General features: G+C 43.6%; 2 protein-coding genes across 2 annotated transcripts; one reads left to right on the forward strand and one right to left on the reverse strand.

The window, feature by feature from the left end:
• Positions 1-6857: 6857 nt before the first annotated feature.
• LOC100765983 (E3 ubiquitin-protein ligase RNF216-like) lies at positions 6858-11600 on the reverse strand (the record flags this gene model as incomplete). Its single annotated transcript, XM_035453772.1, has 2 exons — positions 11511-11600; positions 6858-8934 (listed from the first exon to the last, which is right to left on the reverse strand). Coding segments are annotated over exons 1-2 (2167 nt in total), but the record flags the coding sequence as incomplete, so codon positions are not given.
• A 6402-nt stretch (positions 11601-18002) lies between these two features.
• On the forward strand, positions 18003-22605 carry LOC100765718 (opioid growth factor receptor). Its single transcript, XM_027434429.1, is given in 3 exon segments — positions 18003-18026; positions 21007-22168; positions 22170-22605. Coding segments are annotated over 2 exon segments (1569 nt in total). The 5' UTR covers positions 18003-18026; positions 21007-21035.
• Positions 22606-22927: the final 322 nt, after the last annotated feature.

Below are 22927 nucleotides of genomic sequence, written 5' to 3' on the forward strand. Positions count from 1 at the left end.
AGAATGGCTAAAATCAAAAACACCAATGACAGTCTATGCTGGAGAGGATGTGGAGAAAAAGGAACACTCCTCCATTGCTGGTGAGAGTGCAAACGTGTGAGACCACTCTGGAAATCAGTATGGCGGTTGCTCAGAAAAATGGGAATCAGTCTACCTCAAGATCCAGCAATTCCTCTCTTGGGCATGTACCCAAATAATGCACATTCATACAACAAGGACATATGTTCAACCATGTTCATAGCAGCATTGTTTGTCATAGCCAGAACCTGAAAACAACCTAGATGCCCCTCAACTGAAGAATGGATAGAGAAAATGTGGTACATTTATACAATGGAGAACTACTCAGCAGAAAAAGCAATGGAATCTTGAAATTCGCAGGCAAATGGTTGGAACTAGAAGAAACCATCCTGAGTGAGGTAACCCAATCACAAAAAGACAAACATGCTATGTACTCACTCATATGTGGATTTTAGACATGGAGCAAAGGATTACCAGCCTACAATCCTCTTCACCAAAGAAACTAGGAAACAAGAAGGACTCTAAGGGAAAAATGCATGGACCCCAGGAATGGGAAGGGGCAGGAACTCCTGAGCTAATTGGGAGCATGAGGGTAGGGGAGAGGGAGCTGCCAGAATGAGAGGAGGAGAAGAGGAGAGGAGAGGCAGAACTGGAGGAGGGTCTAGGAGGAGATCCCTGGAACCCAGCATTCATCAATGGGGAAACGGAGGCAAGAAGATTAAAGTTCAAGGGCATCTTCAGCTACACAGGGTGGGGGGGGGTGTTCAAGGCTAGCTTGGGATAAATGAGATTCTATCTCCCCAACCAAATCTGAAGAAAATCCATATCATTTGAACATTTTAAAATTCTCATTTCTGGTTACATCTTCCCTTCCCTTCCCTTGCCTTCCCTTCCCTTCCTTTCCCTTCCCTTCCCTTCCCTTGCGTTCCCTTGTCTTCCCTTCCCTTGCTTTGCCTTCCATTGCCTTGCCTTGCCTTGCCTTCTCTTGCCTTTCTTTCCTTCCTTCCTTCCTTCCTTCCTTCCTTCCTTCCTTCCTTCCTTTGTCCTTTCCTTGTAATAAATAAATAAATAAATGCATTTATTTTACATCCAGGACACATTTTCCCCCTCCCAGTCCCTCTCTCCCACTCTCCTCTGCACCCCTCCCCCAATCTACTCCTCCTGTTCTATTCAGAAAAGGGCATGTTCCCATGGATATCAACAAAACATGGCATATCAAGTTGCACTAAGACTAAGCATCCCCTCTTGTATTAAGGCTGGGCAAGGCAACCCATGATGATGTGTAGGGTTCCAAAAGCCAGTAAAGAGTCAAAGACAACTGCGACATTTTCCTTATCTTAATGATAAGATTTTTTTTAAAGTCTCATTCAGGAGTGGGTGGCACTTGCTTTTAATCCCAGCACTAGGAAGGCAGAGGTAGGTGGTTTGATGAGTTCAAGGTCCATCCTGCTCTATGGAATCAGTTCTAAGACTACACAGAGGGCTACACAGAGAAACCCTGTCTCCAAAAGCAAAAACAAATAAACAAAATAAAGAAAAAAGAAAGAAAAGCAAAAAACAAACAAGCAAACAAAAAAGACACAGGGGATTATTCCAATTTTTTGTACCTGTTGAGGATTGCTATGTTGCTAAGTATGTGGTCAATTTTTGAGAAGGGTCCATGTGATGCTGAAAATAAGGTATACTCTTTAGTGTTTGGATGGAAAGTTCTATAGATGTCTGTTAATCCCAATTGGGTCATAACTTTTTTTAGTTCCTTTGTGTCTTTGTTAAGTTTCTGTCTGGTGGTCCTGTCCGGTGGTAAGAGTGGGATGTTGAAGTCTCCCACTACAGCTGTGTGAGGTCTCATTAGTGATTTGAGTTTAAATAACATTTCTTTTAGGAATGTTGGTGCCTTTGTATTTGGGGCATAGATGTTTAGAATTGAGACTTCTTCCTGATGGATTTTTCCTGTGATGAATATGAAATGACCTTCTTCATGTCTTTTGATTGATTTTAGTTTGAAGTGTAACTTGTTAGATACTAGGATAGCTAACCCAGCTCGTTTCTTGGGACCATTTGATTGGAGTATCTTATCCCAACCCTTTACTCTGAGGTAATGTCTGTCTTTGAATTTGAGGTGTGTTTCTTGTATGCAGAAGGATGGATTCTGTCTTCGTATCCAATCTGCTAGCCTGTGTCTTTTTATAGGCAAGTTAAGACCATTAATATGGAGGGAAATTAAGGTCCATTGAGTGTTTATTCTTGTTTGTTTTTGATTTGTTATTGGTAGTGGTATTGTATGTGGATTTAATCTGCTTTTTCTTTTGAGTTTTCGTAAAGTGGGATTATCTATTTCCTATGTTTTTGTGAGTGTAATTCATTTCCTTAGGTTGGAATTTTCCTTCCAGTCCTTTCTGTAGGGCTGGATTAGTGGTTACATATTGTTTAAATCTGGTTTTGTCGTGGAATATCTTGTTTTCTCCATTTATGGTGATTGAAAGCTTTGCTGGGTACAGTACTTTGGGCTTGCATCCGTGTTCTCTCAGAGTTGGTAGAATACCTATCTAGGTCCTTCTGGCTTTCAGAGTTCCTATGGAGAAGTCTGTTGTAATTCTGATAGATTTGCCTTTATATGTTACTTGGCCTTTTTTCCTTTGCTGCTCTTAATATTCTTTCTTTGTTCTGTAGTTTGGTGTTTTAATTATTATGTCACGAGGGAACTTTGTTTTGTGGTCTCCTCTATTTGGCATTCTGTAGGCTTCTTGTACTTTCAGTATTGTATTTCTGAATAATAATCTTGCCCACAGAGTCATGGTCATCAAAGGTGACAAAAGGAAATCCTCTTTTTTCCCCACAGCCTCTGTCTGTCATGATTTCAATCACTTCATACTGCTCAAAATAATCAAGAAGGTGATGATCTTCAGTGTCCTCTTTAGTCTTGGGCAACAAAGATCTTTGTCAGAGTTAAGTGGGCCCCTGGTCTTTGAGAATCTTCTCTTGAAACAGCTCTCTTAGGTTCCACACCTCTGCCATCCACCTTGTGTGGCCTTGCATTCATGGGACCATCTATTTCTTCCACAGTGCCATATGGGACAGATCCAAAGCCCCTGGATTGCTTGGTGTTTGGATCTCTCATTACCACTCAGCTGGTGAGTGTTTCCCGTTGCTCAAAATGACTTCTCAGAATGTTCTCAGTTGTTTTGAAGCTTATCCCTTCAATGTAGAGCTTCCCCAGCTGTTTTCCAGCTCACTGGGTGACTCCGACTTAGACATGATGGCAGGGAAATGAGAGGCTTCAGCGATGCTTCCTCCTCTTCATCAACAGGCAGAAAGGAGTAAGCCAAAGAACGCATCCCTGATTTCTTTCTTTAAAGTCTTAAAGTTCTTGCTCTACAGGTCTTTTATTAGTCTTGGTTAGTGTTACCCCAAGATATTTTATGTTGTTTGTGGATATTCTAAAGGGTGCTGTTTCTCTGATTTCTTTCTCACTCCATTTATCATCTATTTATAGTAGGACTACTGATATTTTTTTGAGATGTTCTTGTATCCTGCCACTTTGATGAAGGTGGTTATCAACTGTAGATATTCCTGGTAGAGTTCTTTGGGGTGCTTATGTAACTATCATATCATCTGAAAATAGTAAAATTTTGACTTCTTCATTTCCAAATTTTATCCCCTTGATCTCCATTTATCTTATTGCTCTAGTTAGAATTTTGAGTAAAATATTGAAGAGCTATGGAGAGAGTGGACAGCCTTGAAGTGTTCCTGATTTTAGAACAATCACATTGAGTTTTTCTTCATTTACTTTGATGTTTTCTGTTGGTTTACTGTATATTGCTTTTATTATGTTCAGGTATGCTCCTGTTATCCCTGTCTTTTAAGGCCCTTTATCATGGAGGGGTGTTGGATTTTGTCAAAGGCTCTTTGGCATCTAGTGAGATGATCATGTGGTTTTTTATTGCAGTGTCTTTATCTGGTGGATTACCCTGATAGATTCTTGTATAGCCCACTTGACCACGGTGGATGAATTTTCTGGTATGTTCTTGGATTTGATTAGTATTATATTGAGTATTTCTTCATCTATACTCATGAGGGATACTGGTATGTACTTCTCTTTCATAGTTGTATCTTTGTGGGTCTTGCATACCGAGGTAATTATATCCTCGAAAAAAGAGTTTGGCAATGACTCTTCTGCTTTTAAGTTGGGTAACAGTGTGAGGAGTACTGGTATTAAAGACCCCTTTAACGGTCTCTATCATTTTCATGAGATAGTTTTTAAGGTCCCTCATTTCTTCTTATTCTGAGTTGGGCTTTTCAAGTCTTGCTGGTGTGGAATCCCTCAATTTTGGTCCTGTCATATTTGTCTCTCTTTTGTTGAGTGTGTTCTCATACTTTTGTCTTCCCATCCCTTCTTCCATTGGGTGCAGTTGGGGTTTCTCCCTCTCCTCTAATCCTCTCAAGCAAAGAGCAAATATCAGAGAGGGAACCAAAAGTGATTTGTGTCAGGAGTCACGGTGGTCCTCCCTACCTGGGTGCATCCACTCTACTTGAGGGGCAGGCCCAGGAAGATCCCAGGAATGGGTGATGTGAGAAGTTGGGTCTGGGGCAATGCCCAGAATCCCTTCAAGCAGTGGGCGGAGGGCAGAGGGGGGGCCAAGCATGAGGTGCTGCCAGAGTCCGGGTGGGCCTTCCTGTCTGGGCAGGTCCACTCTACTTGAGGAGCAGGCCCAAGAAGTTTCCAGGATTTCGTGATGGGGGAGTTTGGTCCAGGGCAATGGCCAGACTCTCCTTAAGTAGTTGGTGGAAGGAGGAGGGGGTCAAGGGAGAGATGTGACCACAGCCAGGGTGGGCCTGACTGTCTGGGTGGGTCCACTCTATTTGAGGAGCACGCACAGGAAGAAGTGAGGAGGGGGTGATAGGGAGAGTTGGGGACACAGGAAAGCACAGAGTCACCTCAAGCAGATGGCAGAAGGCAGAAGGAGCTTAAATATCTTCTTGAACCCAAATTTCTACCTATTTTTGCCTCCTCCTAGGCAGTTCTTGATCAAAGACATTCCTTAGCCTCCTGAGTGCTAGTATGTCTCTGTAAACCAAAAATGTCTCCCTCTATTATGATATCTCCATTCTTGTCATCATCTATTCATCCCCGGACTCAACCTTTCTGCTCCCTTATCTTTTCCCCTCTCATTCTCCTAGCTCCCTCCCCCCTCTTTCCATGCTCCCACTTTGCTCAGCATATCTTGACCCTATCCCCTTCTCCAGGGGACCATGTATGTCTCTCTTAGGATTAAAGATGTGTGTAATCTGGACCCCACAATGTTTAATCACTGTGCAAATCAATATGGAGTGACAGGATTATGTATGAAATGGAAACTGAGAATATTGGCCTGGCCTACTTAGTTCTCACTGTAGATGAATGTTGAGCCTGATATGTTGTCTAATTTTGAATGCCAGTTCAATAAAGGGTTGTAGAAGTTGGGACCATTTATTGCTTCTACATTCCAAGTTGGGTCATCAGGTCTGTTTGCTCTTTTTGGTGGAGAAAGAAGGATCAGAAAACAAAAAAAGAAGGATCAGAAGGGGAAAGTCAGCCTACACTAACTACATAGTGGCTCCAAATCCTCCCGTGGCTGCAGGAGACCCTGTCTCAAAACGGAAAAGAACCAGACAGCAACAACCCACAAAATTTCTCCTGAATTCCTAGGTGTTAAAAGAGAATAGTCACACTCTTATTATCAGAGGGCACATAAGAGCCAGACCAGGAACATGACTTGTAACCCCAGCTACTTAGAAATGTATACTAAGAAAATTTTAAAATCAAGGACAGTCTGTTGACAGAGTGACTTTGAGGTAAACATGATCAGAAATCTTCTGAAACGTTAGACTGAACATTCTTTTATTTAGCATGCACTGACATTTACACGCAATTCAAGTTCCATGCGATACAATCTCTGTTCACAGGAGTTTAAAACAGATTTGTTGTCTATATTTCTACTACTAAAAGTTAAATAATCCCTTAACAATCTACTTCATCTTTTTCCTTTTTTTCTTTTGTACAAAATGGGTTCATGCTCTTTTAACTTCGAAATATTTTGCTAAGTGCAAATACTGGATTCTCTCCTCTCTTAAAGCACATACACTGAGAGCAGTTAGGCATTTTGTCAGAACAGTAAGAATCCTGGGCCAAACAGGTTGGGGTGGCAGCTGCCTCTGGGATTCCTGTTTGTCCACCTATTGCCCCTCTAGCCCTGCAGGAAAACAGGTTGTAGGGGGCGCACCAAGACAAATCTCATAGAGACAGGGACTAGCATTCTTCCCTGCCTGCAGCCACAGACAGACTGTACTTCCAAGGACATGATCCTGACTTTATATCCCTGAGGGCCAAGTACTGGGTGGCACCTGTTCTTTCTGCAGTCACATAAACTGCCAGGCTCCCATGGCCAACTTGGAGTAGTTTCTGGGTAGACCCAGAACTGGGTGTCTATTCCAGAGGCTCATGAGTCTTGGGGGAATTGCTTGGAGTAACCACCCAACTTTGGCTCCTCTAGGGTAGTGCAGGGAACAAAATACACTAATAGGTCCTTGGAGGAACTTGTCATGCAGCATGTGACCCATCTTTCCAAGACACTGTCATTCAAACTGGTATCACAGTTCAGGGGACCCAACACAGAGCTCCTGTGTCACCATTATCATCATTACCACCATCAATGAACACAATAACTAACACCAACATCATCGTCACTCAACCAGATCATCAACATCATCATCCTCACCTCTACCATCATCACCATCATGACCATCACCATCATTATCACTATCATCACCATCACCACCATAACCACCATCTCCATCATCACCATCACCACGGTAACCACCATCTCCATCATCACCATCACCACGGTAACCACCATCTCCATCATCACCATCACCACGGTAACCACCATCTCCATCCTCCTCCTCCTCATCATCATCTCTCCTATCATGATCACCGTCACCGTCATTACCGCTACCATCATCATCACCATCACCACCATCCAAGGGCACATGCATGTTTCCAAAGCCGTAGTTGGGCAGGGGTGGTATGTAGGCTGCTGGCCTAGGATGTGCATTGATGGGTAAGTTGTTAAACATGGGCCACCCATGTGGTAGGAGGAAATTTGGAAGAACAAAGAAATAGGGTGGTATCTGTGGGAACGGGTTCTCTGGGACAGGCCATGGCTGGCCTTCCACGTGCTGTACTTTGCTGGCTGGTTTCTCCAGTGGGGGCCCGATGCGTTTGAATGTGGTTTCGCCATTCTTCCTTTTTTGTTCCTCTGCAGCCTGCTTTTGGATTTCCTCAATCAGCTTTTCATCGTCTTCGGTGGGGTCGGTCCAGAGGGAGCACCTGGAACACTCCTGGCAAGAGGCTCCTAGAAAGCGAGGATGCTGGCAGAAGTGGTCATAGCCATTGATAGAAACTCGACAGAGGTAGCACATATGGGCACCACAGCGGCAGGTCATGTGGTTGCAGCCTTCGGATTTGAGGAGGCCGGCCCCACACTGGTGGCATTTTCTAATGAGAGCAGCAGTCATTTTTTCTTCAACTGATGCCCTGTACTTGATTTCATCCTTTTCGGCCAGCTCTTCACAGGTGAGGCCCGTATGCTCTTTCCAGAGTCCCTGACATTTCCTACAGGTCTCCTTCTGGCAGCCAGGATTAGGGCAGCTGAACGTCTTCACCTCCCTGTCCAACAGAGCGGGGAAGTTACAGGAGGGGCATCTGAGCAGCTCATCAGCACAGGCTGCAGTGATGTCTTCTTCAGCCCTGCGTTCATGGTATTTGCACAGAATGGTCTGGGGGAGCACCTTCTCCAGCTCACTGGTTGGGAAAGAACATGTGCAGTTGCCCTCCATGCAGGTGAGTTCTGACTTTCCTGACCCGAACACTGTCTCTTGGGCATATCTAATGAGACACTCTTTGCAGAATAAGTGGGCATCAGAACACTGTGTCAGCTCCTCAAATGGAAATTCCCCATAGCAGCATCCACACTCAATCAGCTGTCCTTCTTTTTGATATTCTTCTCTGTTCATCTGCAGGGCAAGCAAAAAGTCTTCACGCTCTGCCATCTCTTTCATTTTCTGTTCATAGAATTCTTGTTCTTGCTGAACAGCTGGATGGAGGTCTTTCTGGTCATAGGATCTACCGTGTTGACGCTTGTTTTCCAAAAGGAACATCCTCTTTTCTATTTTTATGTTACCTTGTTGAAATTTGAAATCTATGAAAGAATCTTCATGCATTTCTTTCCTCTTTTTCTGTTTTCCACTGGCTTCAGTTGATCGTTCCTGCCATAATTTGACAGCATCAGAAAGGGCCTTTCGGGTGATTGCATAGTGTCCTTTGAGCTCCTGTAGGGCCCAGTTGATGTCTTCGCTGCTGAGCATCTGGAATTCAGCCATCAAGAGGTCAGCAGCTTGGATGAAGCATTGCTGGTTAAGTGGAGTCAGTTTGAAATAGTCAAAAAAGTCTACTTTTGGCAATTTCACATCATCCTGGCTGGGAAGCAGGCTGCTACTGGGGTACATAATAACTCTCTCTTCTCTCTTTGGATAATCAGGGTTTTCCAAAAGAAAATTACAAAGTACATTCAAATCATAGTAATCCCTCAAATGAATGACCTCCTTAACATATCCTTTGGCTACATCTGGAAATCTTGCTTCTGTTTCTTTCACTAATAATGTAACAAATTCTTCATCTATTTCAGCAGCTTCTTTTCCCCTCATGTTTTCCAATTTTTCCTCCATAGATCTTGGCAGGGGGACAGCCGGAGAAGTGTCTTCAATAACTGCTAAGCGCTGATCTTCAAGTTCTTCCAGAGGATGGGCTCCCAGAGGAGAAGCAGGACCTGGAATCCCCAATTGGTCATAGTTAGTGGTACAGGTATCCAGGATTTCTCCCTACCGATAGGCACCCCTTCTTCTGGTCAAAGGATATTTAGATCCTTACCTCATTGTTTGCAAATATTTCCAACCTCCCTCTCCCTCCTTGGGCTATCCAGAATCTCTACAGCTCTCCTAGTATTCTGTACTCCCTGTCTTCTCTACATAGATTTAACCAGGCCCCCTGCTGTTATCTGGGTTTCTGTTCACAGATTGTCCCTAGGTATTTGGTATTCAGAACAAATCTGGCATCCCTTTTTTTTTAGGGACTGAAATGCACTTAATCAGTACTAGGAAATTGTCAGATTGTTTTCAAAAGATCATGTGACTCCCAGTGCAAGAATACAAAAACTCCAAGAGACCTCTATCTTGTTCTGTAACCCGTGCAAAAAAGATGTGAAGTGAAGTGAAAAAAAATCCTGGAAATCATCCTTGAAGCATACAAGGGATGTATATGTTCAAATTTTAAAAAGCTGGGTGAGATGAGGCTCATTGGCAGAGAACCTCTCCAGCCTTTTGACAGATCCTGGCCTGAAAGCCAAAGACAGGGAGTTAGAAAATGAGTAATATATTGAGAAATGTTATTACATGTCTGTTCATGTATGCATTGGGGCAGTATCTTGTCAAGTATATTTGTGGATATGAGAAAACAATATATGTTTTCTTTTTCTTTCATGTGGACCATGAAAGAGCTCAGGTTCTCAGGCTAGGTGGCATTGACTTTGTGCCATTTCACAAGCTTCAGACCTGTTGATTCTAAGGGATAAGACTCCAGGGAAATCAAAGACTGACACCAGATTTATGTACATCCTGCTGCTCTCAAACTCATTGGATGTCTAAGAATGACCATGAATTTCTGGTCATCTACCTCATGCATGATGATCATACCCTGATTCAGTGAGTGTGTATTTTCTTCCCATATATGTTCTACAGAGTACGTCATGATGACATTCTGTCCAATTTTATATTTATTCTGCTTGCTTTCTGGGCCTTTTTCCCCTACATCTTTGGTGACTTGAAAGACATGAGTTCTAAATCTGTTCTTGAAAAGAACCTGAGACAGAAGTGGAATTCTGTTCTACAGATTGATGTATTGATAATTTTTTTTAAGTAAGGCTACTTTGTGGCATTAGAAGCTGCCTTTGAACTCAGAGATTTGCTTGCTTCTGCATCCAGAGTGCTGGGATTAAAGGCGTGAGCCACCACCACCTGGCTTTATTTTTTGTTTTGTTTTTAAATACAGGGTTTCTCTGTGCCTTTGGATGCTGTCCTGGAACTAGCTCTTGTAGACCTACCTGGTCTCACACTCACAGAGATTCTCCTGCCTCTGCCTCCAGAGTGCTGGGATTAAAGGTGTGAGGCACCACCACCTGGCTTTATTTTTTGTTTTGTTTTTAAATACAAGGTTTCTCTGTGCCTTTGGAGGCTGTCCTGGAACTAGCTCTTGTAGACCTACCTGGTATCACACTCACAGAGATTCGCCTGCCTCTGCCTCCAGAGTGCTGGGATTAAAGGCGTGAGCCACCACCACCTTGCTTTATTTTTTGTTTTGTTTTTTGAGAAAGGGTTTCTCTGTGCCTTTGGAGGCTGTCCTGGAACTAGCTCTTGTAGACCTACCTGGTCTCACACTCACAGAGATTTGCCTGCCTCTGTCTCCCCAGTGCTGTGATTAAAGGCATGAGCCACCACCTGGCTTTTTTTTAAAAAAAGATTTGTTTATTTTATATGTATACAGTGGTCTGCCCACATGTACACCTGAACACCAGAAGAGGGACCAGATCTCAGTATATATGGTTGAGAGCAACTATGTGGTTGCTGGGAATCGAACTCAGAACCTCTGGAAGAGCAGCCAAATGAAATTTATGAACAAGAATCCCTAACAGGACTTGATGAAACACACCTTTAATCCCTGTACTAAGGAGTCAGAGGCAATAGGATCTCTGATTTGAAGGGCTGCCTGTTAAATAATGAGAGTTCCAGAAGAGCCAGACCTATACTGAAAAATCCTGCCTTAAATAGCAAAGGACAAGCTCGGCTGTGCTGGCATATGCATTTAATCCCAGCACTCTAGAGGCAGAGTCAGACAGAAATCTGTGAATTCAAGGCCTGCACGGTCTTCAAAGAGAGTTCCAGGAGGGTTTCCAAACCTACTTGGAAACTTTGTGATGAAAAACCAAAATAAATATATAAATAAAACCAAAAACAAGACAAAGGATACAATAAGATAAAAATTAAACTGACTTGGAGTGGAGGTACATGACTTCAATTCCAGATCTCAGGAGGTAGAAAGAGGAGCATTTCTCTAAGTTTATGCACAACCTGATTTACTCAGAGAGTCCCAGGACAGCCATGACTGTATAAAGTAACCTATACTCAAGAAAGTAAACAACATCTATGATGACCACATCAATGCAAATGAAAAATTCTTTAAGATTTGAACCTTCCTCAGAAATGCCAAAAACTAGAACCAACAACAGCTCCTGGTGGTGAAGCTACGGCAGGAATGGATCACTTTTACATTGATCTGGGAAGTATAAAGTGGTACAGACAACCCACCCCTGTAATCCACCCAGAACCATTACAGGCCAACTTACCCTGGCTGTCAGCAGGCTCTCCCATCTCACCAGATGGCAGCCCTCTCTGAAGCTCCAGTCTGAAGACCTGGCCTTAAATATATTTTCCATCCAGGCCACTCCCAATCCTCCACCTTTTTCCCATCATTCCAAGAGACCCTCCCACTAAATCCTTAACTGGCCTTGAACTTTCTTTGTCTGTGCTGATGACCTATATCAGTTGGAATTCAGAAGGAGCCGAATGGCCCACCACACAAGCGATTAGATGCTGAGGCGATCCCAAACTACCCACTTAACAATACCTCAACCATTTGAATTTTGTTGTTTGCTAAGGCAAATTATCAATTTACAGCTCACACAGTGCCATGGTTTGCAGATGTTTTGATGAGCATCTGACAAGATAACATTAAAACAATGAGTCTGTTTTTTTGTTGTTGTTGTTAGTTTTCAATTTTTTGGCACAGAGTTTTCTTCTTTATATGGAATCTCCTTGAACGCTAACTTGAAGCAATGTCACCTCCAGGTGCTAAGAAGTGACTGTTCCCCAGGATGCATTTTAGGAGCTTTGCTATGAATTAATATATATTGGAAAAGTTACGAAGGTTTTCAAACTGGGTTTGGTGGCACACACCTTTAATCCCAGACTTTGGAGGCCAAGGCAGGTGGATCTCTGAGAGTTTGAGGCAAGCCTGGTATTCAAAGAGAGTCCCAGAATAGTCATGGATGTTACACAGAGAAAGCCTGTGTGAAGAAACCAAACAAAAAATAGGAACTGAGCCAGGCGTTGGTGGCACATGCCTTTAATCCCGGCACTCAGGAGGCAGAGGCAGGAGGATCTCTGTGAGTTCCAGGCCAGCTTGATCACCAGAGCGAGTGCCAGGATAGGCTCCAAAGCTACACAGAGAAACCCTGTCTCGAAAAACCAAAAAAAAAAAAATTAGGAATTGAACTAACCATCCATGGTAATGCAAGAATTTCACTGACTCACATAACCATCTCTCCAGCCCCAAAGAATGCAATCTTAGAGACTGCAAAATCTACGCCCAGTATTTGTTTGTTTGTTTTTCATGACAATGTTTTTCTGTTTAGCTTTGGAGCTTGTCCTGTACTCACTCTGTAGACCTGTTAGGCCTTGAATTCATTTAGATCCATATCACTCTTTGATCTAAGTTCTAGGGTTAAAGGTGTGTCCCACCACCACCCAGCCTACTCCCAACATTTTAAAGTGTTGATGTTTTGCAATTCAAAGTAGTAAGATACAGTTTAAATTTTACTCAAAGACCATTTTATTTAATGAAAAATGATGAGTGGTGAAAAGCTAGTTATGAACACTTCACCATTAAACAGGCATTTAGCAATTCTGCATTCTCAGAGCTCAGGAAGCTGAAAACAAATTACCAGAACTTGGGGCAAAGCCAGGGCTGCATTAGAAAAACACTGTGTAATTATTTTGTGTATGTCAAAATTTGACCCAGTTTAGGTGGAAAAAGAAAACCCTGAGCCATGCTGCAATAGCATACACCTTTAATCCCAGCACTCAGGAGGCAGAGGCAGGGAGATCTCAGTCAGTTCAAAGCCAACCTAGTTGGAAAATACCATGATGCATCCTTCTTTTTAATTTTTTCTCTCATGTGCATCCTCACTGCAGGGCACCTCCCTTTTCTCCTCCTTTTACCTTCTCCCAACCTCACCTCAATGTCTGAGTAATTCCTTATCTACCTACCTGCAGAAAATACCTGGATTGCCATGATAACAACCAAACCATGTGGGTGGTGCTGGTGTACGCCTTATTCCCAGCACTCATGAGGCAGAGGCAGGCGGGTCACTGTGAGTTCAAGAGCTAGTTCCAGGACAGTCTCCTAAGCCACAGAGAAACCCTGCCTCAAAAAAAACCAACCCCCACAAAACCAATCAAACCATGCATTACAAAATTCAATGAGACTAGCCACAAACCCTCTTATCAAGGCAGGATATGTTGGGCCCAAATGAAGCAGCTGAGTCCTTGCTAAAGGCAAACGCAGTGTTTATAGGTCTCAATACTCAGTGTGTGTGTGAGGCAGGTGGATCAGAATTTCATAGTAACCAGAAGTCATACAATGAGTGTGAGAACTGCCTGAGCTACAGAAACCCCATGTCAAATTCTACCCTCTGAGATACTACAAAATGGTGGGGCAAATTTTGGGAGAATACAAAATAATTGGAAGATGTGGCATCCGGGTGATGACATAGCTACAACGGGATTACCCTCCAAACATGGGAACCTAACCTGTGTATTCTGGCCAGCCTGGATAGAAGGGAAATGGAAACATGCACATGTTGCCCTCCTAATTCCCTGTGTGGGTGGTAGAATAAGTGTGTCTAGAACACATACACAAATTAAAAATATGTAAACACACACAGAGAGTTTCTGTGTAGTCGTGGCCATCCTGGAATTGCTCTGTAGTCCTAGCTGGCCTCACACTCACAGAGATACACTTGCCTCAGCCTCCCCCATCCTGGGACCAAATGTATGTGCCACCCCACCATGAATGCTTCTTTTTAATGTATTGATTGTAATAAACAATTGTGAATTAGTGTATTTTACCCTCTGTTTATATTTCACCTAGCATTGGGAATTTATGCCAGGATTTCCCAAAAAAGGAAAAGAGTTATGTCACTACCTCACTAAGCACCACTTTGTTAATTTTTCAATAATTCATTACTGTAGTTATTTTCAGACTGTTAAGAACAGATACTAAACTTGATCTTTACTAAAAGGCCAAAAAGAGATTGTCAATAAATTTTGTTTATTTTTTTCAGACAGGGATTATCTGTGTAGCTTTGGAGCCTGTCCTTGAACTAGCTCTCTTAGACCAGGCTAGCCTCATACTCACAGAGATCTGCCTGCCTGTGCCTTCGGATTGCTGGTATTAAAGGTGTGTGCCTCAGACTTTCAGGCAGTGATTGTCATTAATCTTATTACTCTCTGAATAGCAAGAAAATTTCCTGGGAGTTGACCCATTAAACACAGAATGTACTCTGGAAAGTCCTTGATTGTCTGTTGACCAGCCAGGTGTGACCCAAAGAGGGCCTGGGGATTGCCCCTGTCTAAACCATAGAATGTGCCCAGGGTTGGGGTCACTTCCTTGGAATGGGCCAAGGCCTGTGGGAACTTTTTCTATTTCTCTTTCATCTCTACTATTCTTGGAACCATAAGTTTTCTTATGCTCTTGCTTACTTTGGACCTCGAATAAATCGCCTTCTGGACACTATAAGAGATTGCATCAGTCCAGGACAGATAATGATGTTAAAACAGCAGTACCAACCTGTGGTTAGCTAATCTACACAATAATATGAAGATTCAACTCATATACCATAAGGAAAAGAGGGGAATGAGGGACCCTCCAACTTAAACCCGGCATGGTATCCACCAACATGAAATTGAAATCACCCTGTCCATACACATACTTCTGGAAAAGGGGACATATGGAATATTTGGTCATGATAACCAGTTTCTCAACCACTTAGTCTCTAAGGAGTGTTGTTATACTCAATAACTGTAATAACTGTCTGGCTTCTAAAAATTTTTGTGAGTTACCATTTTCCAGAGAGTCATAACCACCCATGTTTTTAAAAAATAATAATAATTTTGGCTCACTCTGTTCCTCGAAAACCACTGGCTGTTTCATAGCCTTGCAGATGGAAAAACCAAAAGTAAGACTCCAAAACCTCATGGGCAAAATTGTAAGTTCAATTCCCAACCAATCAGTAAATGGTTCCTGTATGTTAGAACCAATCAATATGCTGTCATACTCTTGCCTAGCAGCCTAGCAGGAAAATATAAAAACTGCTTGCCTTAAAAACAGGGGCTGGAGAGATGGCTCAGTGGTTAGGAGCCAGAGGACCTTCCAGAGGACCCAGGTTCAATTCCCAGCACTCACATAGCAGCTTACAACTGTCAATAACTCCAGTTCCAGGAGATCTAACACCTTCAGACCAATGCACAAAAAATAAATGTAAAAAAGCTAGTTTCAAAAAAAAAAAAAACCAGGGGGTCGATCTATTCTCAGAGAAAGACTCCAAAGCCTTTGAATGAAATCCTTTTGCTTTTGCATCAAACTTGCATCCTGTGAGTGACACAGTGGGGTGCATCTCCCAAAGATGGACCCCACTTTTGGGCCCAACATATCCTGCCTTGATAAGAGGGTTTGTGGCTAGTCTCATTGAATTTTGTAATGCATGGTTTGATTGGTTTGGGTCTGTTGTTTTTTTTTCAGGCAGCGTTTCTCTGTGGCTTTGGAGACTGTCCTGGAACTAGCTCTTATAGACCAGGCTGGTCTTGAACTCACAGAGATCCACCTGCCTCTGCCTCCTGAGTGCTGGGATTAAAGGCGTGTGCCACCACCACCCACATGGTTTGGTTGTTATCATGGCAAGCCAGGTATTTTCTGCAGGTAGGTAGATAAGGAATTACTCAGGCATTGAGGTGAGGTTGGGAGAAGGTAAAAGGAGGAGAAGAGGGAGGTGCCCTGCAGTGAGGATGCATATGAGAGAAAAAATTAAAAAGAAAAGATGCCTCATGGTATTTTCCTTTCTCTTTGCTTTCACTTAGTTTCATTTTTCTTTTTGTAGTTTGGAAAGGGTTTCTCTATTGATGGACACTCTAGGTAGACTAGGTTGGCTTTGAACTGACTGAGATCTCCCTGCCTCTGCCTTCTGAGTGCTGGGATTAAAGGTGTACTGCTATTGCAGCACAGCTCAGGGTTTTCTTTTTCCAACTAAACTGGGTCAAATTTTGACATACACAAAATAATTATACAGTGTTTTTCTAATGCAGCCCTGGCTGTGCCCCAAGTTCTGGCAATGTGTTTCCAGCTTCCTGAGCTCTGAGATTGCAGAATTGCTAAATGCCTGCGTAATGGTGAAGTGTTCATAACTAGCTTTACACCACTCATTTTTCATTAAATAAAATGGTCTTTGAGTAAAATTTAAACTGTATCTTACTACTTTGAATTGCAAAACATCAACACTTTAAAATGTTGGGAGTAGGCTGGGTGGTGTGGGACACACCTTTAACCCCAGAACTTAGATCAAAGAGGGATATGGATCTAAATGAGTTCAAGGCCTAACAGGTCTACAGAGTGAGTACAGGACAAGCTCCAAAGCTAAACAGAAAAACATTGTCATGAAAAACAAACAAACAAATACTGGGCGTAGATTTTGCAGTCTCTAAGATTGCATTCTTTGGGGCAGGAGAGATGGTTATGTGAGTCAGTGAAATTCATGCATTACCATGGATGGTTAGTAAAATTCCTAATTTTTTTTTTGGTTTTTTGAGACAGGGTTTCTCTGTGTAGCTTTGGAGCCTATCCTGGCACTCGCTCTGGAGACCAAGCTGGCCTGGAACTCAAAGACATCCTCCTGCCTCTGCCTCCTGAGTGCTGGGATTAAAGGCGTGTGCCACCAACGCCCAGCTCAGTTCCTAAATTTTTTTTTTGGTTTCTTCACACAGGCTTTCTCTGTGTAACATCCATGGCTATTCTGGCACTCTCTTTGAACACTAGGCTTGCCTCAAACTCTCAGAGATCCACCTGCCTTGGCCTACAAAGTCTGGGATTAAAGTTGGGTGCCACCAAACCCAGTTTGAAAACCTTCATAACTTTTCCAATATATATTAATTCATAGCAAAGCTGCTAAAATGCATCCTGGGGAAGAGTCACTTCTTGGCACCTGGAGGTGTCATTGCTTCAAGTTTGCATTCAATGAGATTCCATAGAAAGAAGAAAACTCTGTGCCAAAAAATTGAAAACTAACAACAAAAAAACCAGACTCATTGTTTTAATGTTATCTTGTCAGATGCTCATCAAAACATCTGCAAACCACAGCACTGTGTGAGCTATAAATTGATAATTTGCCTTAGCAAACCACAAAATTCAAATGGCTGAGGTAATGTTAAGTGGGTAGTTTGGGACCTCCTCAGCATCTAATCGCTTGTGTGGTGGGCCATTCGGCTCCTTGTGAATTCCAACTGATATAGGTCATCATCACATACAAAGAAAGTTCAAGGCCAGTTAAGGATTTAGTGTGAGGGTCTCTTTTTGTGATGGGAAAAAGGTGGAGGACTGGGAGGGGCTAGATAGAAAATATATTTAAGGCCAAGCACTTGGACTGGAGCTACAGACAGCAGCAGCGAGCTGGGGAAGACGATAGGGCCTGCTGATAGCCAGGGTAAGTTGCCTGTAACGCTTCTGCGTAGATTGCAGTGGTGGCATGGCTCTACCACTTTGAACTCCCAAATCAGTGTAAAAGTGATCCATTCCTCCCCTATCTCTTCACCACTTGGAGCTGTTGTTGTTCAATTATGCTAATCCTTCCTAGGGTGGGGCAGTGGACTGTGTGGGACCCTACAGTGTGAGGATCTGTAGGAGGAGATGGAATAAAGGGTGGAGGATGTGGGAGGGACCTGCAATGAAAAGAATTTAAGGCCGGGTCCTGGGAACAGATTTTCCAGTACCAGCAGTGTTCTGTACAAGACGGGAGAGCCTGCTGATATCCAGGGTAAGTTGGTGACTCCGGCTTCTGGTTAGATTGTGTGGGTGAGATGGCTGTACCATTTTTTCTCTCAACCACTTTCCCCCCCAACACCTTCAGCAACATGATCTGTTGTTGGTTTTATTTATGTTGGCATTTCTGAGTAAGAAAAATATCTCTAAGTAATTTTAATTCTCATTGATCGGATTGATAAAGTTGTTGCATTTTGCTTGTTTGGTTTTTAGAGGACAGGACACTCTATATAGTCCTGGGTGTACTGGTACTATGTAATTTAGGTTGTGTGTTAGGATAAATCTTTCTGCCAAAAGCTACCTGGGCCCCATCGCCATGTGTGAGGTTTAGGTCAGCCGCCCGCCTAATACACAGAAACTTGTATTGGGTTCAATGCTGCTTGGCCAATGACTAGGATTCTCATCTGTTAGCTCAGTCTCAATTATCATACACCTATATATTTTATAAAACTTATCTTATAGGAAGCCTTATTGGCGTCCCTCCTTGTGGGTGGATCACATGTGCAGCTGGAGCAGGCGAAAAAGAAACTTCCTGTTTTCTTGCTAAATATGAGTCTCCTTGCTATGTCACTTCCTGCCTGGATCACTTCTCTACTACATTTCCCAGAATCCTCTTTGACTCCTAGTCCTGTCTAACATCCTGTCTCATTGGCCAAATAGTATTTTATTTAGCAATCACTAAGATAAACATACACAGTACATTGCCCATCAGTTGTGCATGACCCTCTAGATCTCTGCTGCCTCTGCCTCCTGATGGCTGGGGTTGAAGGCATGTAGCAACACACCCAGCCAGTTAAAACTTATTTCCTTTTATTGTTGCTTTATCAGACAGGGTTTCTCAGTGTAGTCTTAGCTAGTCTGTAACACTCATTATTTCATAAGTGGCCTTCCAGCTCAGTGATCCTCCTGCCTCTGCCTCTCTGGTGCTGGGCTTAAAGGTGTCTGTGTGGGTCACCAAACTGTCAGCCATACTTGCATTTACACTTCTTTTAAAAAAATTCTTTATATACTAAACTACCACCCAACTGAAAAATCTTGTTGTGTGAGAAATATTTCTTTTTTATATCTTTTGAATTCTTTTACATTGTATTTTTATTCTATATTTGTTCTATATTCTGTATTTTATTTAATTTAAAATCGTACTTTACTACAGAACTCAGTTACCTTTCCTCTGTGTTCCCCATTCTCCTGAATATCACCCAATCCTACACCTCATCCAATCCTCATGGAGGGTGAGGCCTCACTTGTAGGATCATAAAAGTCAGTCACATTATTTTAGACAGGACCAAGGCCCTCCCTAATGCATGTAGGCTGAGAGAGTATCCCTCCACAGGGAATAGGCTCAAAAATCCCATTCATGCAATAGGGATTAATACTGGCTAAAATGCCAGTGGTGCCATGGAATGCCCAAGCTCCCCAGCTGACACTCATGTTAAGGGGGCCTTGTTGTGTCTTATGCAAGTTTGTCAACTGTGAGTCTGGTGTCTGTGAGGTCCCTCTTCATCAGGATGGCTGTTTGTGTGGGTTTCCCGAGCTAGATCTTTACCCCTTTGCTCATCATACCTCTCTCTCTACAAGTGGAATTCAGGAGTTAGTCTCAGTGCATGGATGTAGATCTCTGATTCTGCTTCCATCAGCTACTGGATGAAGTCTCTATGGTGGCATTGAGGTAGTCATCAATCTCAGTATAGGGGAGGGCATTTAGGATAGCCTCTCCACAGTTGCTTAGATTCTTAGTTGAGGTCATCCTTGTGGATTCCTGCAAATTTCCCTAGTTCCAGGTTACTTGTTAAGCCCATAATGACTCCCTCTCTTAAGGTATCTCTTTCCTTGCTCTCCTTCTCTGTTGTAATTCTAACTTGACCTTCCTGATCCCTCTGTTCTCCTTCTCCTCCTCCTCCTCCCTCCTTCTCCCCCTATGTTCCCAATTTACGTAGGATATCTTGTCCTTTTCTGGTTGCCAGGCAATCCATGTATGTCTCTCTTAGGGTCTTCCTTGTTTTCTGGCTACTCTGGGGTTATGGGCTGAGGGCTGGTTACCATTTGGCTTATATATAACATCCACTTATGAGTGAGTACATAGCAGTTTGTCTTTCTGTGTCTGGGTTGCCTGGCTCAGTATGGTTTCTTCTAGTTCCATCCATGTGCCTGTGAATTTCACAGTGTCATTGTTTTCTAAAATGAAGTAGGGCTCCCTTGTGTAAATGCCCCACATTTTCCTTATCAGTTCTTCAGTTGGGGGCATCTAGGTTGCTTCCAGGCTCTGGCTATTGCAAACAATGCTGCTATGAACATAGGTGAACAGAGGTCCTTGTGGTGCATCCTTTGCGTTTGTGCTTAAGAGTGTAATTGTTGCATCTTGAGTTACATTGATTCCCATTTCCATGAGAAACTGCCACACTGATTACCAATGTGGCTTAAAAAGATTTCAATAGAGAAACAATTGGGCACAACTTCAAAACAGAATTACTCTCCTGTCCCAAGAGCAGACGTAGAACTAGGGTCTTCCAAGTAGTCGAAGAAGGGGGATAAAATGGCCAGAAAGAATGCAACATAATTATCCTTTTAAGACACAATGTCAACAAAAGGTACTCATTTACTTCTAAAAGGGATGAAAAATGTACACTCAAGGGATCTGGGTCTCTTTGGTCAGCATGTGTGAGATAGAGGATCAGAAATTCATGGTTATCCTTAGTCATTCAATGAGTTTGAGACCAGCCGGTGATACAGAAAACTGGCATCAGTCTCTGCTCTTCCTCCAGACAGAACCCTTAGAATCAAGGGCTCTGAAGATTAGGAGATGGCAGAGTCAAATCCTTTTTCACTAAGCCTGAGAAACTGAGTTTAATAATTTCCGTGGTCCACACATTTGTTTTCTTACTTCCACAAATGTCCTTTGGCAGGTTACTGTCCAAATGCATGCACAGTTTAGACATGTTACTAACAGGCTTTCAACATGTTTTCCATTTTTACAGACAAGTACTCCTCTTCCCCTTTCCTTTCCATGGAAAGCCGGTCCTGCCTCTTGAGAATGGATGACCCGGACTACGATTCCACCTGGGAGGACGAGAGCAAGGAAGGCTTTGAAGACGGCCAGGTGGATGATAAAGGCCATGAGGACAAAGGCGACAAGAACAGCAAGGCAAAGGGGCCAGGGCCAGGTGTGTTCCAGTCCAGGAAGACCCGGTACCGAAACTGGCGAGCTATGCAGGACATGCGAAGGTATCGGCACCACTACCCGGATTTGGCAGATCAAGACTGCAATGGCGACATGTCTAACCTGCGCTTCTACAAAAATGAGATCTGCTTCCAGCCAAACGGTCTTTTCATTGAGGAAATTCTCCACAACTGGAAAGACAACTATGTCGTCCTTGAAGAGAATCACTCCTATATCCAGTGGCTGTTTCCTCTGAGGGAACCAGGAGTGAACCAGCATGCCAAGCCCCTCACACTCAAGGAGGTTGAGGCATTTAAAAGCTCCCAGGAGGTCAAAGAGCGTCTGGTCCGGGCCTATGAACTCATGCTGGGCTTCTATGGGATCCAACTTGAGGACCGGGACACTGGTGCGGTCTGCCGTGCACAGAACTTCCAGCCACGCTTCCAGAACCTCAACAGTCACAGGCACAACAACCTGCGCATTACACGCATCCTCAAGTCGCTGGGAGAGCTGGGCTTAGAGCACTACCAGGCACCGCTGGTCCGCTTCTTCCTGGAGGAGACACTGGTACAGCACCAACTGCCCAGCGTGCGTCAGAGTGTCCTGGACTACTTCATGTTCGCCGTGCGTTGCAGACACCAGCGCCGGGAGCTTGTGTACTTTGCATGGGAGCACTTCAGACCTCGCTGCCAGTTTGTCTGGGGGCCCCATGACAAGCTGCAGAGGTTCAGACCTCATGGTATACCACGGCCACTGATGGTACCAGGACAGGCAGATAAGGATGAGGGCTCCGGGAAACCCTTCCAAGAGGCTGGCACCCAGGGTCAGACCTATGGATCTGGAAGGGACCTCAGTGGGAGCAGTGGAAAAGCTGAGGATCCCTCATTGCTGAGCACAAAGCCCCAGGAATCGGGAGCCCTGGATGAAGCCCAGGGGGATGAGACTGAGTCACTGAGCTCCAAAGAGAGCAAGAAGAGGAAGCGAAGAGAAGTAGCAGGAGCGTGTCCTAGGGGCGTCAGATGTAGAAAAAACTGCCCTCAACCTTGAGGGGTGTGCCATCAGCTATGTGAGTCAGATACCCAGAGAGCCTCACCAGCCCTGCCCAGTTACCCATGGGGCCAGAGTGCCTTATGAGACAAGAAAACGGAGGAAGATGGAGAAGAGGGCTGAGGGTGATAGAGTAGCCAGTAACTATCACACTGACCTGCAGGCCCATGCCCCACTTCCTACGACTTCAGAGAGCCCTGAGGCCCAAAAGGATGAGAATGGGCCAGAGGACCCAGCAAGCCAGGTGTGGCCAGAGCAAGGTGCCCCTGGGAGCCTGGTTGATCCTGACCCTGACACTACAGTTGATCCCAGGGATGACTCAGAGATGTCGTCAAGGATGCGGTCCTCTGCCAAATTTTCAAAGACTTAGAGGTGCATCTAAGTCTCAGGGGAGGGACCTCCTTTTTTAGTCTGGTGCCAGGTGAGGCCTTTCTGAGTAAATTATTTAGACTTTGAAAAAAATAGACAAGTGTTGTGCCATTGAGCCTATCTGGACATTGTTTGGTTATATACATATATATATATATATATAGGTTAAGAGCACCGACAACTCTTCCAGAGGTCCTGAGTTCAATTCCCAGCAACCACATGGTGGCTCACAACCATTATGAGATCTGGTGCCTTCTTCTGGTATGCAGATATAATATACATGGAAGCAGAATATTGTATACATAATAAATAAAATCTTTAAA

This window comes from Cricetulus griseus, unplaced genomic scaffold (genome assembly GCF_003668045.3).
Source record: "Cricetulus griseus strain 17A/GY unplaced genomic scaffold, alternate assembly CriGri-PICRH-1.0 unplaced_scaffold_226, whole genome shotgun sequence".
NCBI classification, from domain to species: Eukaryota; Metazoa; Chordata; class Mammalia; order Rodentia; family Cricetidae; genus Cricetulus; species Cricetulus griseus.